General features: G+C 36.8%; 1 protein-coding gene across 1 annotated transcript in view; it reads left to right on the top strand.

Moving 5' to 3' along the window:
- ELP4 (elongator acetyltransferase complex subunit 4) overlaps positions 1–16,919 on the top strand; it is a 135,156-nt gene that overhangs the window by 62,926 nt on the left and 55,311 nt on the right. Inside the window, exon 9 of the mRNA XM_033063159.1 lies at positions 188–294. Within this exon, the coding sequence (XP_032919050.1) occupies positions 188–294 (107 nt within the window). The remainder of the gene's footprint in view (positions 1–187; positions 295–16,919) is intronic.

Here is a 16,919-nt window from a genome sequence, read left to right as displayed (position 1 = left end):
GATTACTTGAGCATAATCGCACCGTTTGCTTCATTGCTCCTGGTAGTAAGCTCCAGTTTAAAAAGGGGAGGATGAGTGTGTGTAAATATACAGAATTCTGCTGTAAGACTCTAATTTATGCATCTGGATGACAGCGTTTTCTTAATTTATTTTTTTTTTCCCCTCCTTTACTCTTTCTTTCCACAAGGTTTGGTTCATGTACGTCAGATTCCTCGGCTTAATAGCTTGATCTGTGATGTGTCAGACACGAAGGACCTTGCTTTTAGATTAAAAAGGAAGCTGTTCACCATCGAGGTAAGAGAAATGTTGTTTCACTATTTAGAACCCAAAAGGTGGAGCTAATCCCATCTCTTATGTTTCGTTTTGTGAAATGCATAAAACATGCATCGGATGATGTAAATTCATTTCGTTCTGGTTTTGCTGTTCGGAAGGGTTTGATAAAATACTGTAATATGCCTTCTAATTAAAAATGTCTCATTTGCTGCACTAAATCGGTCTGTTATAAATACTTTATTTTGGTTTAAAATGTACATAGAAAGTAGGCCACAACCTTCAATAACAAAGCATGACATGTTTCTAAGGATGTCAGGAGCATATTTAATTAAATGTTAATGACTTGCTCTTACTTGTGTTAGTGGGTGGGAAAGTAGCTACATGTTATTACCCCAGTAGAGGGATTTTAATGTATAATGTTGCCTAAAATTGTGTGTGGTATGGGGGATAAGTGTCCTTATCAGTATTCAGAAACCATTTTCTTTGCATTACTGAAATCACCTTTCGCTCTTTTATGTCATTTTAAACACAGTATCATTTACACTAATGTCCTTAAGTAAATTTCCTACTAAATTTAAACTTTTTTCTGTGACCTTTATGCAGACAATCCTGATAGAAGGCAGTAATACAAAAGATGTATTTCATTTTAATCTTGCTAAAGAGCAAATGAACATAGCACTATTAAGCAATTAGAGCTGATGTATTTATTAACCAAGCAATGCTTAGAGATGGAAGATGGCTTTCAGGGTGATGCAATAGTCATCGGTACAGTCTGAGCAAATTTTTTTTTTTTTAACAAAGACATAAAACAGCCAAGCATCCCTGACAAACCATTTTGTTTAATCTCTTTTCAAATGAAAAGCTCTTAAGCAGGCCACTTGTCTTAACTGCTTGAAACCATAAAAAGAGAGAATTGCCACCAATAAATTAGCATATTTTTTACTCCATCACCAAATGCTGGTCAATGTGGCTTGGCACTGCTTTGGTGTTTGGGACTTCACCCTTAAGTGACCACTTTGGCCCTTATTTGACCCTCTGCCCTTTTTAGCTGGCCACTTGATAAGGTAACTTAAGGGTTCTCTCTCTTCACTGCCCCCTCCCCTTCACAATTGCAAGTAGCCCTAACCTATAAATCATTGAAAGGGCCCTATCAAGTGACAAATTAAGGTGCCCTCCTCCTAATTAATGGTCATCAATGTCTTTAATTATCTAATCCTATTGAGAGTAGTTAATAGTTAATCAGGCAGCCAGTTCTTCATGCAGGTCATCTCTGCGTGAGTGCTAGAAGTTTCTCAACTAGAGGTATCCTCTTCAGAAGCCACTTAAAGGCAAATACATGAAGGAGGGCTTTTTTGCCCAAGACAGTTCCTTTATAATGTTTGTCACTTTGCCGTGAATGCAGTTAGTGAAACCAGGCACTGTGAGGTATCAAAGCATTTCAACAACTGCTTTTGAGCAGTACAGTAGAAACAAAACCCTTGCTAGTCTGTGTTTGCTTTTAAAATACAAATGTTCTGTGTGTTTTCAGAGGTGTAGGGAAGCATGCACCCTCATTGCACAGCATAGTAAATTCTCATTTATTATAGCTGTGAATTAGAATATTTGGGTGGTTTCTCATCACGGAGTCCTGTCTCAGAATACAATTTTTTCTTTCAAATTTGAGATTCTAATCTGTAATGTAATTTGGAAGGAAAGAGTACCCTTAGCAGGAGGCTCTGTGAAAAGAATTGAATTAGCCATGGGACATTGGAAACAGGAGTGAAGTGCAACTCTTGAAACAACCTGTTGCCCTAGACATGCGTGGATGACCCACTTGTGTAGTTTCTCCCTTCGCTGCTCAGCTGCAGCCCCTTTTGAATAACTTGAGGTTTTGTTAGAGATATGCTTTCTGTAAGCTGAACTGACACAAACTATCCCTTTTTGGACATGTTAGATCACTGTCCTACCGTGATCTTCCTGTACACGTTTCACTAATCTATAATACATGTGTTTTTCTTCCTCCTACTCTTAGGGAGAGCAGACTGCAGCAAGGCTGACTGGAGCAATAAGAAAATGGGAGCAGGGGAAAACTGAATTAAGAAAGGATGTGAATAAGGTCTTCTAAAATGGGTTTCTGCAGTTAGAATGTGATGTGTCAGCAGTCAGTCAGCACTGGTTCTGGGGGTAGAAGCAAAAAGCAGCACAGCAGTGTGATTGCAAGCAGAAGTATGCTTTATACAGGGTGCAATTAAGTTTAGGACTTCTTCAGTTGAAGTTTAAATATGAAATGAAAATGGAAATTTAGTACCTTGAAGTTTATGGGAAGTTTCTGCATACTTATATACACAATTTAGGATAATAATACTGACCTCTGCTTGAAATGGTGTTTTAAAATCAAATTACGTGAGAAAAGTTAGAAACACAGAACCTGTGAATTATGGTGAAATTTCTACAAAGAGGGTTTTTCGTCACTAGACCATTCTATTTTTACAGTTTAAAATAAGAGCATGGGGCATGGATTTTTTCATCTCTAGATTGCTCACCAGTTAAATAACTCCTTAGAGTTTGGCCCTCATAGGTGAAAAAACTTGAATGTCAAATCTATTTTATTAGATTGCAGTTCTGTGGGAGGAACTCCGCCTCTTTATAGCCTGCAGAATCTTTTAACTGTTTCAGTTTTCCTTGTGTCTTCTTCATCAAAATAAGATTGACTGAAATGTTTTCTAAAGAGATTTTTTTTTTTAAATTCAGGATGAATTTTTTTTTAATGAATATTTATGAGTGCTCATTGTCCATTTATAAATTATGAAGAGGAACCTTTCCAGGAAAACTTCCATGTTTCTCTAAAAGGTGCAGTAGCTATTTCAAGCTTTCCCAAATCTTCACACGTCAGTTACTAGCAGTATACTCCTATATGCAGTATTATCAGAGATCTATCTTATGTGCATGCCATTTTAAAGGACACAATTTTGAAGTTAGCCTGTCTAATCCTATTTCTTCCCACTTTGGAATCTTAATTAGAAGGAGATAAAAACCATCATTTGACTAAATTATTGTCTTGAATCTGTAGCAAAAGGTATAATCCGCAATTGGGCCAATTAGTGTACCCCATAGTTAGCTATGCTGAGGCAGGAAACTTGATTAGATCTGACACCAGCCTAGTTCCCACTGTTGTTTTGCCAGGTATGATGGTCAGACTTCAAAGGGCTTGAGGCATCAGCAGGGCAAGGTTTGGAGGCCAGCTTAGGTCCGGTCGTTAATCTCTCTGCTAAAACCACAGCAGCCCTCGCACAAAACAAGCTTACACGACACAATCATGCGGTATTAAAGTTTGGGTTGAGTCATGCCAATTTGCCTTTGATTTTCTGATGATTGACTAAAAGATGGCTACATGACTAGACACATACTGAACGTTTACTGATTAGGTAAGTTCCCCAAATATTTGAAATATTTTTTGATTTCTCAGTTAAATGATATGACAGCCCGTTCATCTTAATGCAGCCGTTCAGCAGAGTTGCTCTTGAAGTGCTTTTTTGCTTTCTTTGTAGCTCTGGATGTAACTTTTATCAACATTTGAGAAATTCTGTAGGACCATTGCATTCGTAGTTTTATTTGACAGAATTTTATCTTTGTTGTTCCAAAGCCTCCTGTGTGAAGACTTAAGGAATCTCTGCTTAGATCTGTTTTTTTCACTGCTCCAAATTTCTATGCAAACATTGTTTATCTTTCTTATTTAGGTAGATTTATAATTATTGGCCAAAAGGACATTTTCCCTTAATTATTTTTCACTTCACCATCAAGTAAAGCACTGTTTCATGGCTGTGATTACATAAGTGTTCCTTTCTTTTGCAGTCTGATTTGTTCAAATATTGCAGTAACAGTGACATGTTTCCATTCTGAGAAAAGCCTAAGGCTGCTTTAGTATTATTCCAAATGATTGAAATTGCCATCTTGCTGACTTTCCCTTGGGCAGCTTAGGGCCTGTTTACTTTTGTATTTGTTTCACATGTTCCCTCTGAGTTTGGCTGGCAGGACATCATTACCTGGTTTGACAAGACAGTTGGAGAAGATTCATATTTGATTAACTCCCTTTGTTTTTGTCTGGACAACACAGACCTCTGAAATTACCCGTTTAAAGTTAAAACTCCTGATAAATTCAGATAAACGCTCACAAATAGGAAAGTTTGTGAGGGTGTTTTTGTAATTCCCTGGTTTTGCTTCATTTTTAAGTCTTCAAGTAACTGTTAAGTATTAGAAATATAGAGACAAAGCTTTTTCCTGCAAGTTTTTATATTATAGTTTGTCTAATAAATAGTTGTTGTGCAAATACTTTTTTTTGACAAAACACAAGTCACGGCTACCAATATTTTATTTTAAATGGCTGCAACACCTGTGCAGCCCACGATAAAAATCTTTAGAAGCCAACTCAGTTTAAATGAGCTGATGATGTTATCAAATGTTATGTACTATTTAAAGAATTGCCACACAGCAATTCTTTAAATAGTATAAAAAAGTAGCATAAAAAATGGTATAAAAATTTACAGAACTTAATGTACAAGTTCAGGAGTTTCTTTTCTGAGAAGTGTTTTCTAAGAGGAGAGGAAGGAATTGGAGGATTCCTGTGGCAAGAGAGTGGCTGGTTTCTCAGTGCAGGGCAGATGCAATATGGTACTCTGGAGCACTCTGTACCGCATTTTCCCCATGGCGATTGCCAGAGCAAAAGGTTATGTCTTTGGAAGGAAATAACCACAAAAACCAGCAACTGAGTCTATACAGAATTTAAAATAAAGATATGATTCCAAAGGCATTCAGATAATATCCTGTATTCTAGCAGTAAAAGACTGAGTAAATTAATGATAAAAAATGAGAAGTAATTGCAACTCTAGGTATTCCTGTCTGTTATGTGTCCAGCGCTGGTATTTGGAAGCTGTCTTAAAACTCTTTAAGTTGGTGATTTTGGCCTTTCAAAACAGGAAATATGACTTAGGTAGCCTCCATCTGAAATCTCTGTATTTCTGACTTTTTTGTCTTCCTTTCAATGTCTGTCTTTTCATTGCTTATCTTAGACAGACTACACTGTGGTGAACTTCTTATTTGCAAAAGGGAAGTGCAAATGGCCATAGTCAGAGATGATTTACCAAAACAGGTGGGTGAGACCAGTCAGAACTGGTGTCTGCAGTGCTTCAGTGTGGCATCCACACAGCACAGGTTTGGTCCTAAGGGGCTCAGGAGCTGGCAGTGTCACTGAGTGCCAGAACTGTGCTCCTGCAAACATTCCCTAAGTAATTATTCATCAGGAGCAGGTAGAGGTACAGTGGCTTAGGTTATTTCTTCTGAAGGAACAACTCAACCCTGTCACAGCACATATGGGATCAGTATATATCTAAAATACACATCCATGCCATACCAACCTCTCTACTGAAGTGAGAACTAGAAAATTACAATAAGAGCACCACTTCTGTTAGCTTCTCCCAAGAGAATTTGGGACAGTCTTCATTAATGGCTGACCCTAATCTTGATTATATTGCTCAGATGTTTCTAAAATTGAGTGAATTTGTCAATAAATGCATTTGAATTAATGAACTGGTTTTGGCCACTGTTAACAAAAAGAATCAATGAACCTGGGAGCTGACAAAAGGCAAAACACTGGTTAATTATAAATTCAGGTGAACTGGTAAATCTACAACAATCATTCAGTAAAATAAGGAAAATAACTAATATATGCTACAACATATATGTTGCCATACTGATCTATGTACCTTCATATATAGAAAAAACAACTCTGTATTTTGAGACTGGGCACAAGTGCCCAGTTAGGGCCTTATGATACCAAAATGAAACCTTCTTTTACCAAGCCAGCACTTGTGACTACCTGGCTGCCCAGGCATGGATGAAACTTCACAGCTATTCCTGGTTCAGGGATGCGACAGAATTTTTCTGAAGTGTTACAGAAAATGCATTTCTTCAATTTTCTCATCCCCATGTGTTTGAGAACACAGCTACCCCTGGGGCTTGCATGGGAAACCTCCTTGTGCTCAGCCTGCCTTGAGCAGATGCATCATACCTGGATGTTGCACTCCAGCCAGTGCAGGGAACTCTGCATATCAAACTCAACTTTCCAACAGAGAGAGAAAACATTGGAATACAATTCAGCTGAAATTTATACCAGTAAAACCTTTTTTTTTGGCATTAATTTTTCCTGTCCATTTTTTCTCCATTATATTAATCCCTGTGTTATTTTAAAATAGTTCAAAAGACAATAATTATAATACCGTAACACTTTCTTAATCTAAAATTAACAATATTGAAAAAAAGGTTCTCCTGCCAAACTAATTCTACCATAATACCAAGCTCCATTTTGCATTATTTCACCTAGTAGCCAGTTCAGGTTCTCTTTACCTGGTATGGTGTACTTCACTGAATTGTTTTGTCAGATGCTGTCAAGCCAACCTACCATTGTTAAAGAAAATCAAACTAAATCATTTTGGCATGAGCCTTCCAGGAATAAGGCACAGAATATGAAGGGTTTGATGAAATCAAGGATTTGATTTCAATATTGTAAAAGACTGCCTGTCAAAAATGTATTACATTCTTTCAAACAATTTTGAATAAATACATGTGTTTTAAATTGTGACAGTACAATTTAGCTAAAGTTTTGGGAGAGTATTTTTAAATTATAATAACTTGAGGTGGAACAATACTTGGAAGGCTCCTATTTGACAAGAAAAACCCTCTGAATCTTAATGGCACACTGGACTGAAATCAAGTATCAATTTTATACAGTATATGGAATTTCAGAGCACATGTGGAAGGATTTAATCTAGTGCACATGTGGAAGAATTTAATTTGAAAATATCACCTTGTTGTATACTGCTGATTAACGTAAATTAAATTATTAATTATCTGTCTGTAGGCAAAATTAAATATATGAAGATATTGTTAACTCTTAGGTTTCATAGGAAGATTTGTAATATCCTGAAATTTATTTAATAATTAGTTTTGTTTTATGGGTTGTATAATAGTGCAATGTGAGAGTTCCATTCAGTTTTTCAAAACTTTAACCCTTGTAATTACAATGCAGCTGCAGTTTCTTGTTAGCAAACATAACTCATTTAACAGAACTTATTTAACCACATAATTCTGGAGTTCAGAAATATTTATGCCATGTGTTGTTGCAAGGGAAGAACAGGCACCACAAAGTCATTAATGCACTGAAAGGTCACTTGTGCATATTGTAATGGGCTGCTCATTCTCAGGATCTGTGCTAAGGGTCAGTGTTGCAGCATGAAAAGGTTTGGCCTCTTCAGTCTGTAAATAACTGGGTCAACTTCTGTATTCGCCAGACAAGTAAAGTAGCTGACATATTCTCCTTTTCTAACTAAAGACAGGTAGAGTATGGACATCTTTTGTAAAAATGTTGGTTGATAAAGCCTAAAAAACTCTTTCTATACAAGGGTTATGTTATTCACTAAAGCAGTAGTGAATCTTTCAGAAGTGAATCTTTAGTTAAACCCCATATTTGTAGTAGTTCCCATACAGGAACTACTATTACAGTGCCACTTCCATTAAATGATTTTTAAAATATCGTAAGTTTTAATTAAATTAGGATCTTTCATAGTTGTATAATGTTCTCATTTTACAAGGAGTAACAAATTCAATCAGACTTTTACACGGTAAAACACATCTCTGGTTTTCTGTATCTCTGTAACAACAGGAAAATAAAATTAAAAACTGAGGAGAATTCACATTTTCTCATCCACAGGTTTACATTGTACCTGAACTTAATTGATGTACACTGAAGTTCAGGGCTCTTAGGAATGAGAGGAGGAGAATTTTTCATATCCATGTGCAAGATGCACATCCATCTGGATCTCCTTGTCTCAGTATTGTTTGTTATGGTTTTAATTATGATCTTTGGGTAGGAAGTGATTCAGATATTCTCTGAACAAGGAAACTGGAAGATAGCCCCATCTAATACTTCTAAAGGGTTAAAATAGCATTTTATAGGGAACCAGACTAATGCTGCCAAACATTTGCCATGATTAATAATACACTTAAACAAATTTCAAATGTTTATTGTGACTTTGGAAATTCAAAACTGTGTTAACATTTCCAGTCTTTTGAAAATATTAATGGTTTTGCATTTAAGGAATCCACAAATTCATAGTATCTTTAAATTTTTCACCTCTACGGAAATTGTTTCATACCATTTTTCTGATCTATTTATTTTACTGGTTCACAAAATATATTACCATTTATTGAACCCTGGAACCTGGGTTTTTAAATTATTTTTATTGAGAGCAAACTCTTTATTCTTAGTCTGAAAGACTTAATGAAAGTGCCAAAAGCAGGCAGGAGAAAAAAAATATACATACACTGCAAAGTACTGTAGCTGAAGAAAAAATGTTCTATAATCATTGTGCAAATACTGCTTTTAGTTTTGGCTAAACTATGGGGTATTATTTGTAACAAAATTCCAGAGTACATTTAATTCTTATATTTCTGGCCAAGAGAATTATGCAAAAAGTAGATTATCATAGCAAAGTGGGTGAGGGCTACAGTACCCAATGTGTAAGTAAAGTTAGATTTTGTTCATGCCATCTTTGTTGCTCTCTTTCTCACAGTTGTTTTAGTTGCATGATTTTGGTATTTTCTATATTTGGTTTTTCTTAATTATATTTCATAGGATTTTCAAAGGATTTTGTATCATACATAATGTAATTTAAAGTTTCTCACTGCATGTTGAAAACCAATAGCTTTTGAAATATCAAGTGAAGCTGTCTCCCAAAAGGAAAACATTATTTATTGCAGTTAAAGTGGTGTTTCTGGCCAGCTTAACATTGACAGCATATTAGCCCCGTTCAGAATGAATGATATTACCAATTAACAGTTCTGCTTCCTTCTTCCTTCTGAAGAAAGTAAGCAATAATTGTATAGTGTACAATAATTAAAGCTTTTTATTGATGTCCATAAATGCATAAATAAATAAAAGGAATCTTGGTGCCAACTCATACCAGTCATAGGCTGCTTGACTTTCAGAAAACAGCTGGAAGCACTTGCTGAAAATAGTTTACTTAAATGCCTCATTTCGGGTATTTAAGGTTTGAAAAACCTAGGTTTAGCTTATGAAAATACAGTCTATGGGCTCTTCATCTACGTTTTTCCTGTTTGAAGGCTGTTAGAACAAAAATTACTCAAGAATTCACTCTGATGTTCGTAAATTCATGTTTTACAAAACAGTTGCTGAATGGACATACTTCTTTTCTAATATTAAAGCAGTAATCTTTGAGTAGTGTGTCTGCTTGAATCTTGTTGAAAAGTAAAAGCAGAAAGCAAAAATAACCAATCAGTTTGCCAGTTTTAAGTGGGAGAAAGTGAGTACTGCTGCACAGGAGAAAGCCACTTCACCTTGCATCCAAAGCAGCAGTTCCTATCTCAGAATAACCTGATAGATTGCTGAATATTTAGTTTCAGACTGTCCAGCTGAGCAGGGAGGAACTGTGCAGTTTGCAGATACACTTGGGATCTGTGAGAGTTCTCAGTCAAGGATTGCTGTTCCAGGATGGCTCAGGTTTTGGACCTTCCCCCTTATCTGCTTTTATTTAGTACATCCCAAATCAAGCCTGGCCATCAGTGACAGATGTCACAACCAGATCACCCTCAGCTTAGGAAGGATGTTGAGGTGCTTGAGTGTGTCCAAGGCTGGTGAGGAACAACTGAGGGAGCTGGGGTTGTTTAACCTGGAGAAAAGGAGATTCAGAGGTGACCTTATCACTCTCTACAACTTCCTGAAAGGTGGCTGTAGTCAGGTGGGGTTGGGCTCTTTTTCCAGGCAGCACTAACAGAACCAGAGGACCACCCTTAAACTGCACCAAAGGAAATATAGGTTGGATATTAGGATAAAGTGTTTTACACAAAGGGTGATAAAGTACTGGAATGGTCTGCCCAGGGAGGTGGTGGAGTCACCATCCCTGGATGTGTTTAAAAACAGACTGGATGTGGCACTCAGTGCCAAGATCTAGTTGAGGTATTAGGGCATGGGTTGGACTCAATGATCTTGGAGGTCTCTTCCAACCTGGTGATTCTGTGAATTCTGTGTGTGATTTAAGAGCCAACACATGAGTAGATGAACAAGAGCTGACCAAGGCAAGCTTGCTCATGGATGTAGCCCCAGCTTGTACCATCTGGGTATTCAGTGTGTGCTGTGTAGGATAAACACATCCCCAGCCACTGGAGGTGCCAGGTATTACAGCTGAGCAGCATTTTCTTTCTGCCTCTCCATTATGTGCAGTTATCCATTGGTTTCATCTCTTCTTTCATTGATTTATTAGAGACTTAGTAATTTGCTGCTTAATCAATAAACCCTGCAGTCTCTTGAGATTGATATGTCTCAGCTCTGCAATCTAAAGCCAGCACCGTAAACGTGCTAATCAACACTTCTCACCTTCTGGTGTAAGGCTTTGTAATTCTGGGCAGGTTACAGGTTTTCTGTACTCCCTCAAATGCACTTCCACAAACCTTTTTCTACCAGAGAGTAGTGTGGCAGGAGTTACATCAGCTTTTTTTTTTTTTTTTTTCCCTTGCTTTAATGAAGGGAAAAATGGTTCTCCTTTTAGGATGAGTATTTATTAAGTGCTACAAAGCAGTATGTAATTTGTAATTCTTATTGCTGTTCAAAAAAAAACCTAATAAGAAGGAAATCCAGTACTTGTATTTAGTACTAGATCCTCAATAGTAGCATAGCCATGGGCTGTTTATGCTTGGTCTACATCATCTAGACTAAAAATAGCCCTCCTGTCATTTTATTGGCAGAGTTTTAGCTACTCCTTTAATTCTGTTTAAAAATGAATAGAGAGAAAGACAGTATAAATATTGAATGCATGTAGATATTTCAGTAAGTAACTAAAAGGAGATTCCTGATGCTTGGAAGAGCTCTATAATTAAATGGAATTCATATTTTGTTTAAGAGGGATTTCTTATATTAATACAATCTTCAAAAGTATTATGTTAGTTTTTGTATTTGTATCATTAAAGTAGCTACTTTTAAATACCTACATATTAAATTATATTTTTTTTAGTACTGTCTTGCTTAAGTTTTATTCTTTTTAGGTTTCCTTTACATTGTGATAAGAAATTACTGGTGAGGTATTTAATTTCTCATCAGTTAAATGGGAAGCCACATAATTTCTGATTTTTCTATTAATAAAGTGAGTTTTTGCAGAATGAGAGGACAAGTCACTAGTGCCTGCTAAAATCTTCAGCAACAACCTGAAAATTTCAGGCTTATTATGTTATGGTATTTGAAAACCTGTGGAAACAAGGAAAGAAGAGCTGGCTTTTTCATGTTCTGTCTGTCCTATAAAAACATGGGCTAATTTAGAAACTTTCAAAGCCACAGTCACATTATGGAAAAGACAGTTTTAAGGTGGAAGTGCATCTGTCATTATTTTTTCTTGATATGAAAAGGGCATTTTGACTTTGAAAAAGCCATAAAATTAGATTCACGCTACAGAAACACCCCTAAATCTACAAAGGAGAATTTTTACTGTGTTAGTAGGGTAAGGCTCTATGGTAGAAACATTGCAGTGAAAAGATTTTTGTCAGCAGGTTACCTATAATCTCATATAAGAAGCACTTTTTCCTCTGTCTGAACTAAAATTCTATTTGTACCACGGTCTTCACTACTTCTGCTTCTCCATTTTTGTTCCCCCACACCTTGATGTGTATTTGCATCCTTTAGGACAGTATTATCCTGCACATTCAGTGTAATTGTCTGTGCTCACACAAATAGGAAGAACTGGAATACTTTATTGCAGTTTCTTTGATTTTCATTATTATTTGTTTCTCTGGTTTTCATCCTAAAATTCTGTTGTTACTTTTCAAGTTGATCCAAAAAATCAGCACATTGCAGTCAGATGCATTTGAAAGTAACTTCTGTTGACTGCTGCTTTTATGGAAGGTTGCTGGTGGTGGTACAAATGAGATGATGAAAAGAGAAGCAATGAATATTGTAATTTTTATGTTAGAGCATCCAAAATAAAGTAAATAGTTGCAATCCATCTGTCGCAAGTGCATATCACTGACATAGGGGGCATATCAGTTTTCAGAACTCAGAACAGAAAATTATGCATAACTGGAGTGGTTTTATACATAGAATGTAGACTTCTGGTGAAAATATCTATAAGTAAAGCAGAATTTGTGCAAAGTCTGGAATAGTCCCTTAGTGATCATTTTTATTGTGAGCAGTATCACTATTTCTATAACATTATTAGTATTCAACTATTTTGTAATCTTTTTTTTAAGGAGGAAGTGTGATTCCATACAAAATTGCATTCCTAAAAGATTTAATGTTCCCAACAATAAAAAGATATTGGAAAATTTCTATCTAGAAAAATCAAACCAGCTATTCTTGTTTCAAGTTTCATCTAATATATTGTTCCGTGTGGTTGTATGATAAACACATTATTCCTTGAACAGGAATTAAGAGTAAAGCTGCCAGGAAGGGGTTTTGTTGTCAGAGTAGTTCCCGCCTCATGTTTTGTAAGAGATTTCATGGTCCCATTGTAAAGAGTGGATGATTTAAAACGTGTTCCCAAGATAAACTTTCCCATTGTCATTAATGAGGATGGATAATACTGAGTGACAAGTGCATTAGGAATGACACAGAAAGAGCTGTTAGATTTGTCAGAGCGTATCACTTCAGGCAATGAAACTTGAGGACATTCTCTTTTAGCAATTTTTTGCTATTTATTTAGAGAACCAAGGATTGTGATTGCTCACACAGGTGGATTCTACTGTTTGGCTCATTAAATATTTAGGTAACTTTGAAAAGGTAAAGGTGATAAATATGAGCATTGTACTCCACTGTGAGGGGTGCAAGTGGTTGCTTTGCCTACAAATAATTCAACAGAACGAATACACCATTTGTTTATTTGGCAGATAATTTTGTAATTTGCAATACTCTGAATGGGAGTATTTTAAAGTTATATAATAAGAAATGCTCTGAACTGTTGTAGTGAAGCTTCTGGGATATTTAGCCTAAAATTAGGACACAATACATGTAATTTACATTGACTTAAAAATTGTATTTTCTCCACAGAGCAAGACTTTTTAAATATTTATCTCAGAATAATTAATAATTTATTACTTTTTCTGGTGTTTAAAACCCTTCCAAACTACAACATGCCTATCAATTTCCATTTTGAACATTCAATTGGTCACTTTTTCGCCTTGATTCATCTTGCCTGGCTGCCAACCAAATTTTGCCTGCATGTACCTTCTTGACACTAATAATGACTGAGTTCCTGTTCGTTTGCGTGCAAGATTTCCCAAGCGGCAGTTTGGGGCTGGGATAAACTATCTATCATCATTGCATACAACTAATCTGCCTCCATCAAACCAGCCCATGATTGAAATTGCATTTGACAATTCACCTCTCCTTGGCGTGCCTGAGGTGAACATAGCTACAGACCATCCCCGGAAGGGCAGAACAGCTCCTCCATATGTTGGGGAGGATCCTTTTATTTGTGTCAGGAGACTTTTTTGCAAAGCATGTATAGGCAGAGATTTTTTTTTCATTATTTTTTTCCCCCTAGACTTCCTTGTTTGTAGACACGTGGCTGCTGCTTTCTCCTAACCGAAGCATTTTGGGTTTGTGAAGCATTTTGGGATCTTTGTTTGATCAGAGCTCTTCCTTTGAGATGAACCAGGGCAATACTGGATATATAGGAGATAAAAATTCAAGAGGGATGTGAAACAGAAATTATTTTTTGATAGAATTCATAGACCAGTTGTACTGGTCAAACATCAGGCAAAGTACCTGTTACTCTGTTGACCATTACCAAAACTTACAACTGCTGGGAGCATTTGGATAACACAGAACTTGAGAAAAAATTTAAAAAGCAAAATTTCTTCTTTCTGTCATATACAAAATCTTTTAAATTTTTTCCCAATCTGTGTATTTATTCATATTGTGTATAGTTACTAGTTTAGAAACCTGACCATACAAATATGATCTGTACAAATATGATGTGACAAAACAGACAAAACCTTTTATTTCTGGGTAAGATTACTCAAATTCTCTTCAGAGTAAAAAGCTTTCTAGGATTCCTTTTTGTATGAGTTCACTTTTATCTTAATATTTTAAGTAACAGCCTATGTCAAGAGTGCTGCTTTTCATTAGTGATGTGAATCACTAATGCTTCATCAGATATAATTAATTTTTCAAATGCAACCTTTCTGAATAGTTAGAGTAATAAAGTTCTGATTCCAGGTAGGTAATTTCTTTGTAGTTTTCTTCTATATTTTCTGTATATTGAGTTAAAAAAACACTGTTTGGATAAATAGGTCCCTTCCAACATGAGATATTCTGTGATTCTGTGGTAATGCAGTCAGAAAACACTGATGAATTGCACTCTGGGATGTGTTTTGATTTCTCACTGGTTTGTGTAACAGCATGTTTTTGCTGCTATTTTTGTATTTTAACAGAAGCACAAAGATCCACAGTCAGTTTGTCCTTTCAAATGAGTACAGCCCATTGCTGAAAAGGGGAGTGGCAGTGGCACACTCATGAAGGCACAACTCTCAGCCTCATTTTCTCTCTCTCACAAGTCATACTTTTCTCCTTAAAACTGAAATACATTTTTTGGAGTACTTTCATTCAGCAGATTAAGTTCAAACTGAATTAGTAATCTTTTTGAAATGTTTGACAGCTGAATGTTTCCCTGTATCTATTTTAGTTGTGGGGAGGAAGCTAAATAATATGGGTACCATGGCTTTCTACAGCATTTCCAGCCAACAAGTCCAGAAGAATCAGCACCCTTTTGAATATATAAATCATTTATCTTAGTAACCTGCTGCTCTGAAGGCAGGAAAGAATTAGTCAGCCACACAGCCATGCTCAGTTCACCTGTCACAGTAGCAGTGTTCCAAACCTACCCATAATTTATGTCCTGCTTTCCATATCTTTTATTTATTTTAATTTATTTCATTCTGATTCTTTTTCCTTTGAGTGAACTTGTTGTTGTTGTTATTGTTGTTGTTGTTGTTGTTGTTGTTGTTGTTCCCTTTGGTATTAACCATAACTTCTTAAAAAATAACTTCTTAAATTCGTAGTCTGGATTTGAGATTTTCTTGTGTGTTCTTTCCTGTGCAACATCAAAAGCTTTAGGCTGTGATTTGATGTAATGACCTCCCTGATGTATAATAGTTCTTGTCCACATCAGAATGAACAGTTGTCATACGAAAAGGAGACCTTTTCAAGCCTCTGCTATTGTATATAAATACCTGCACTGGTTTTATTGTCTATAAAGCAGTATTAGAGGGGTTTGGAGGCAGCAGAGGAGTTCCATCCTGTTGCCACTGCACTGCCAAAGGGAATTAAGGGAGAGGGATTTAAATTGTTAGGATCTGCAAATTCAGCAACAGTTAAAAGTAAATGAAAAATATCATATCAATCCTTTAAAAATATTCAACATGTATTTTAAAAATAATTTTGTCAATCTAGTTGTACACTTAAATATATTACAGTTGTCTTCTCACACCCAGTTATGCCCTTATCACTTATCAACCTTAGAATCTCTAAATGTACTTATGTGCAGTGCCACTGAACATTATATTTTAAGATTAAAATGCAGTTATTTGTAAATGTGATCTGTGATTCAAGGTAGGCTTCCTCATCAGTTGCCAAATTTACAACGTGGTGGTTCATAACCCCTTTGTTATTCTAGAAGTAGTAAGAGATTATTACAGTGCCTTTGTATTACTGAAGCATAAGTTTTAAATCCTCTTTAAATTAGATTAGTGCTTTCAGAGACTGAAACTAGAATAGACTTTCAAACTTCTACTTCAAAAAAATAGTAATTTTTATAAAAGAGAATGTGTAATGCTCTCTATCGCATTGATATTTACACATCATCGATCCTTTGAAAAACACTTCATAAACCATACATAAATGCAATTCCTGAGATCCAGCAGATGTTTAGAAAGTGTCAATTTAGACTTTGAATTGACTAAAGACCTTATGTCTTCATCAAGAGAGCTACTGGAAAATACTTAATTAGCAACATTCTTACTACAGGTGTTAATGTTGGGATGTACAGTAATTTCACGAATACAAGCCGCACCAATTTGACTAAGATTTTGCTCCTAAACCGGAAATGTGGCCAATATTCAGGAGCGGCTAATATGTGAATAATTTTCTGACATTTACAACCTCAGAAGTGCCAGCCAGAGTGCCGAGCTGAGCAGCTGCAAAGTCGGCATTTTGCGATTGTTACAAATCGCTACTCTGTTGCACCGTGGGTGGAGCCTGGCTGCCTGCAGGCAGCACGAGGGGCGGGGAGAGAGGAGGGAGAGCTCCCTACCACAGCCCGGGGGAGAGACGGGGGGGCCCCGCGCCACCATTGCCGCGGCTCGGGGAGGAGTGGGGGGACCCGGGCCGCCGCTGCCGCGGCTCTGGGAGGCGACGGGGGGCTCCGTCCCTGCCTGCCACCACAGGGCAGCGCCGGGCCGTGGTGACCGAGCCCAGTGGCAGCGGCGGCTGGCCCCCAGTGGCCCTGCCGAGCGGCAACGCTGGGCTGGGCTACCTGGCCCCATCAGCAGCCCCTAGCGGGCTGAGCCTGCACAGCCTTAGCTGAGCCAGTAAACCCCGCCCTACCGCCGTTCTG

This window comes from Catharus ustulatus, chromosome 6 (genome assembly GCF_009819885.2).
Source record: "Catharus ustulatus isolate bCatUst1 chromosome 6, bCatUst1.pri.v2, whole genome shotgun sequence".
Taxonomy (NCBI): Eukaryota; Metazoa; Chordata; class Aves; order Passeriformes; family Turdidae; genus Catharus; species Catharus ustulatus.
This window is presented reverse-complemented; position numbering and strand designations above follow the sequence as displayed.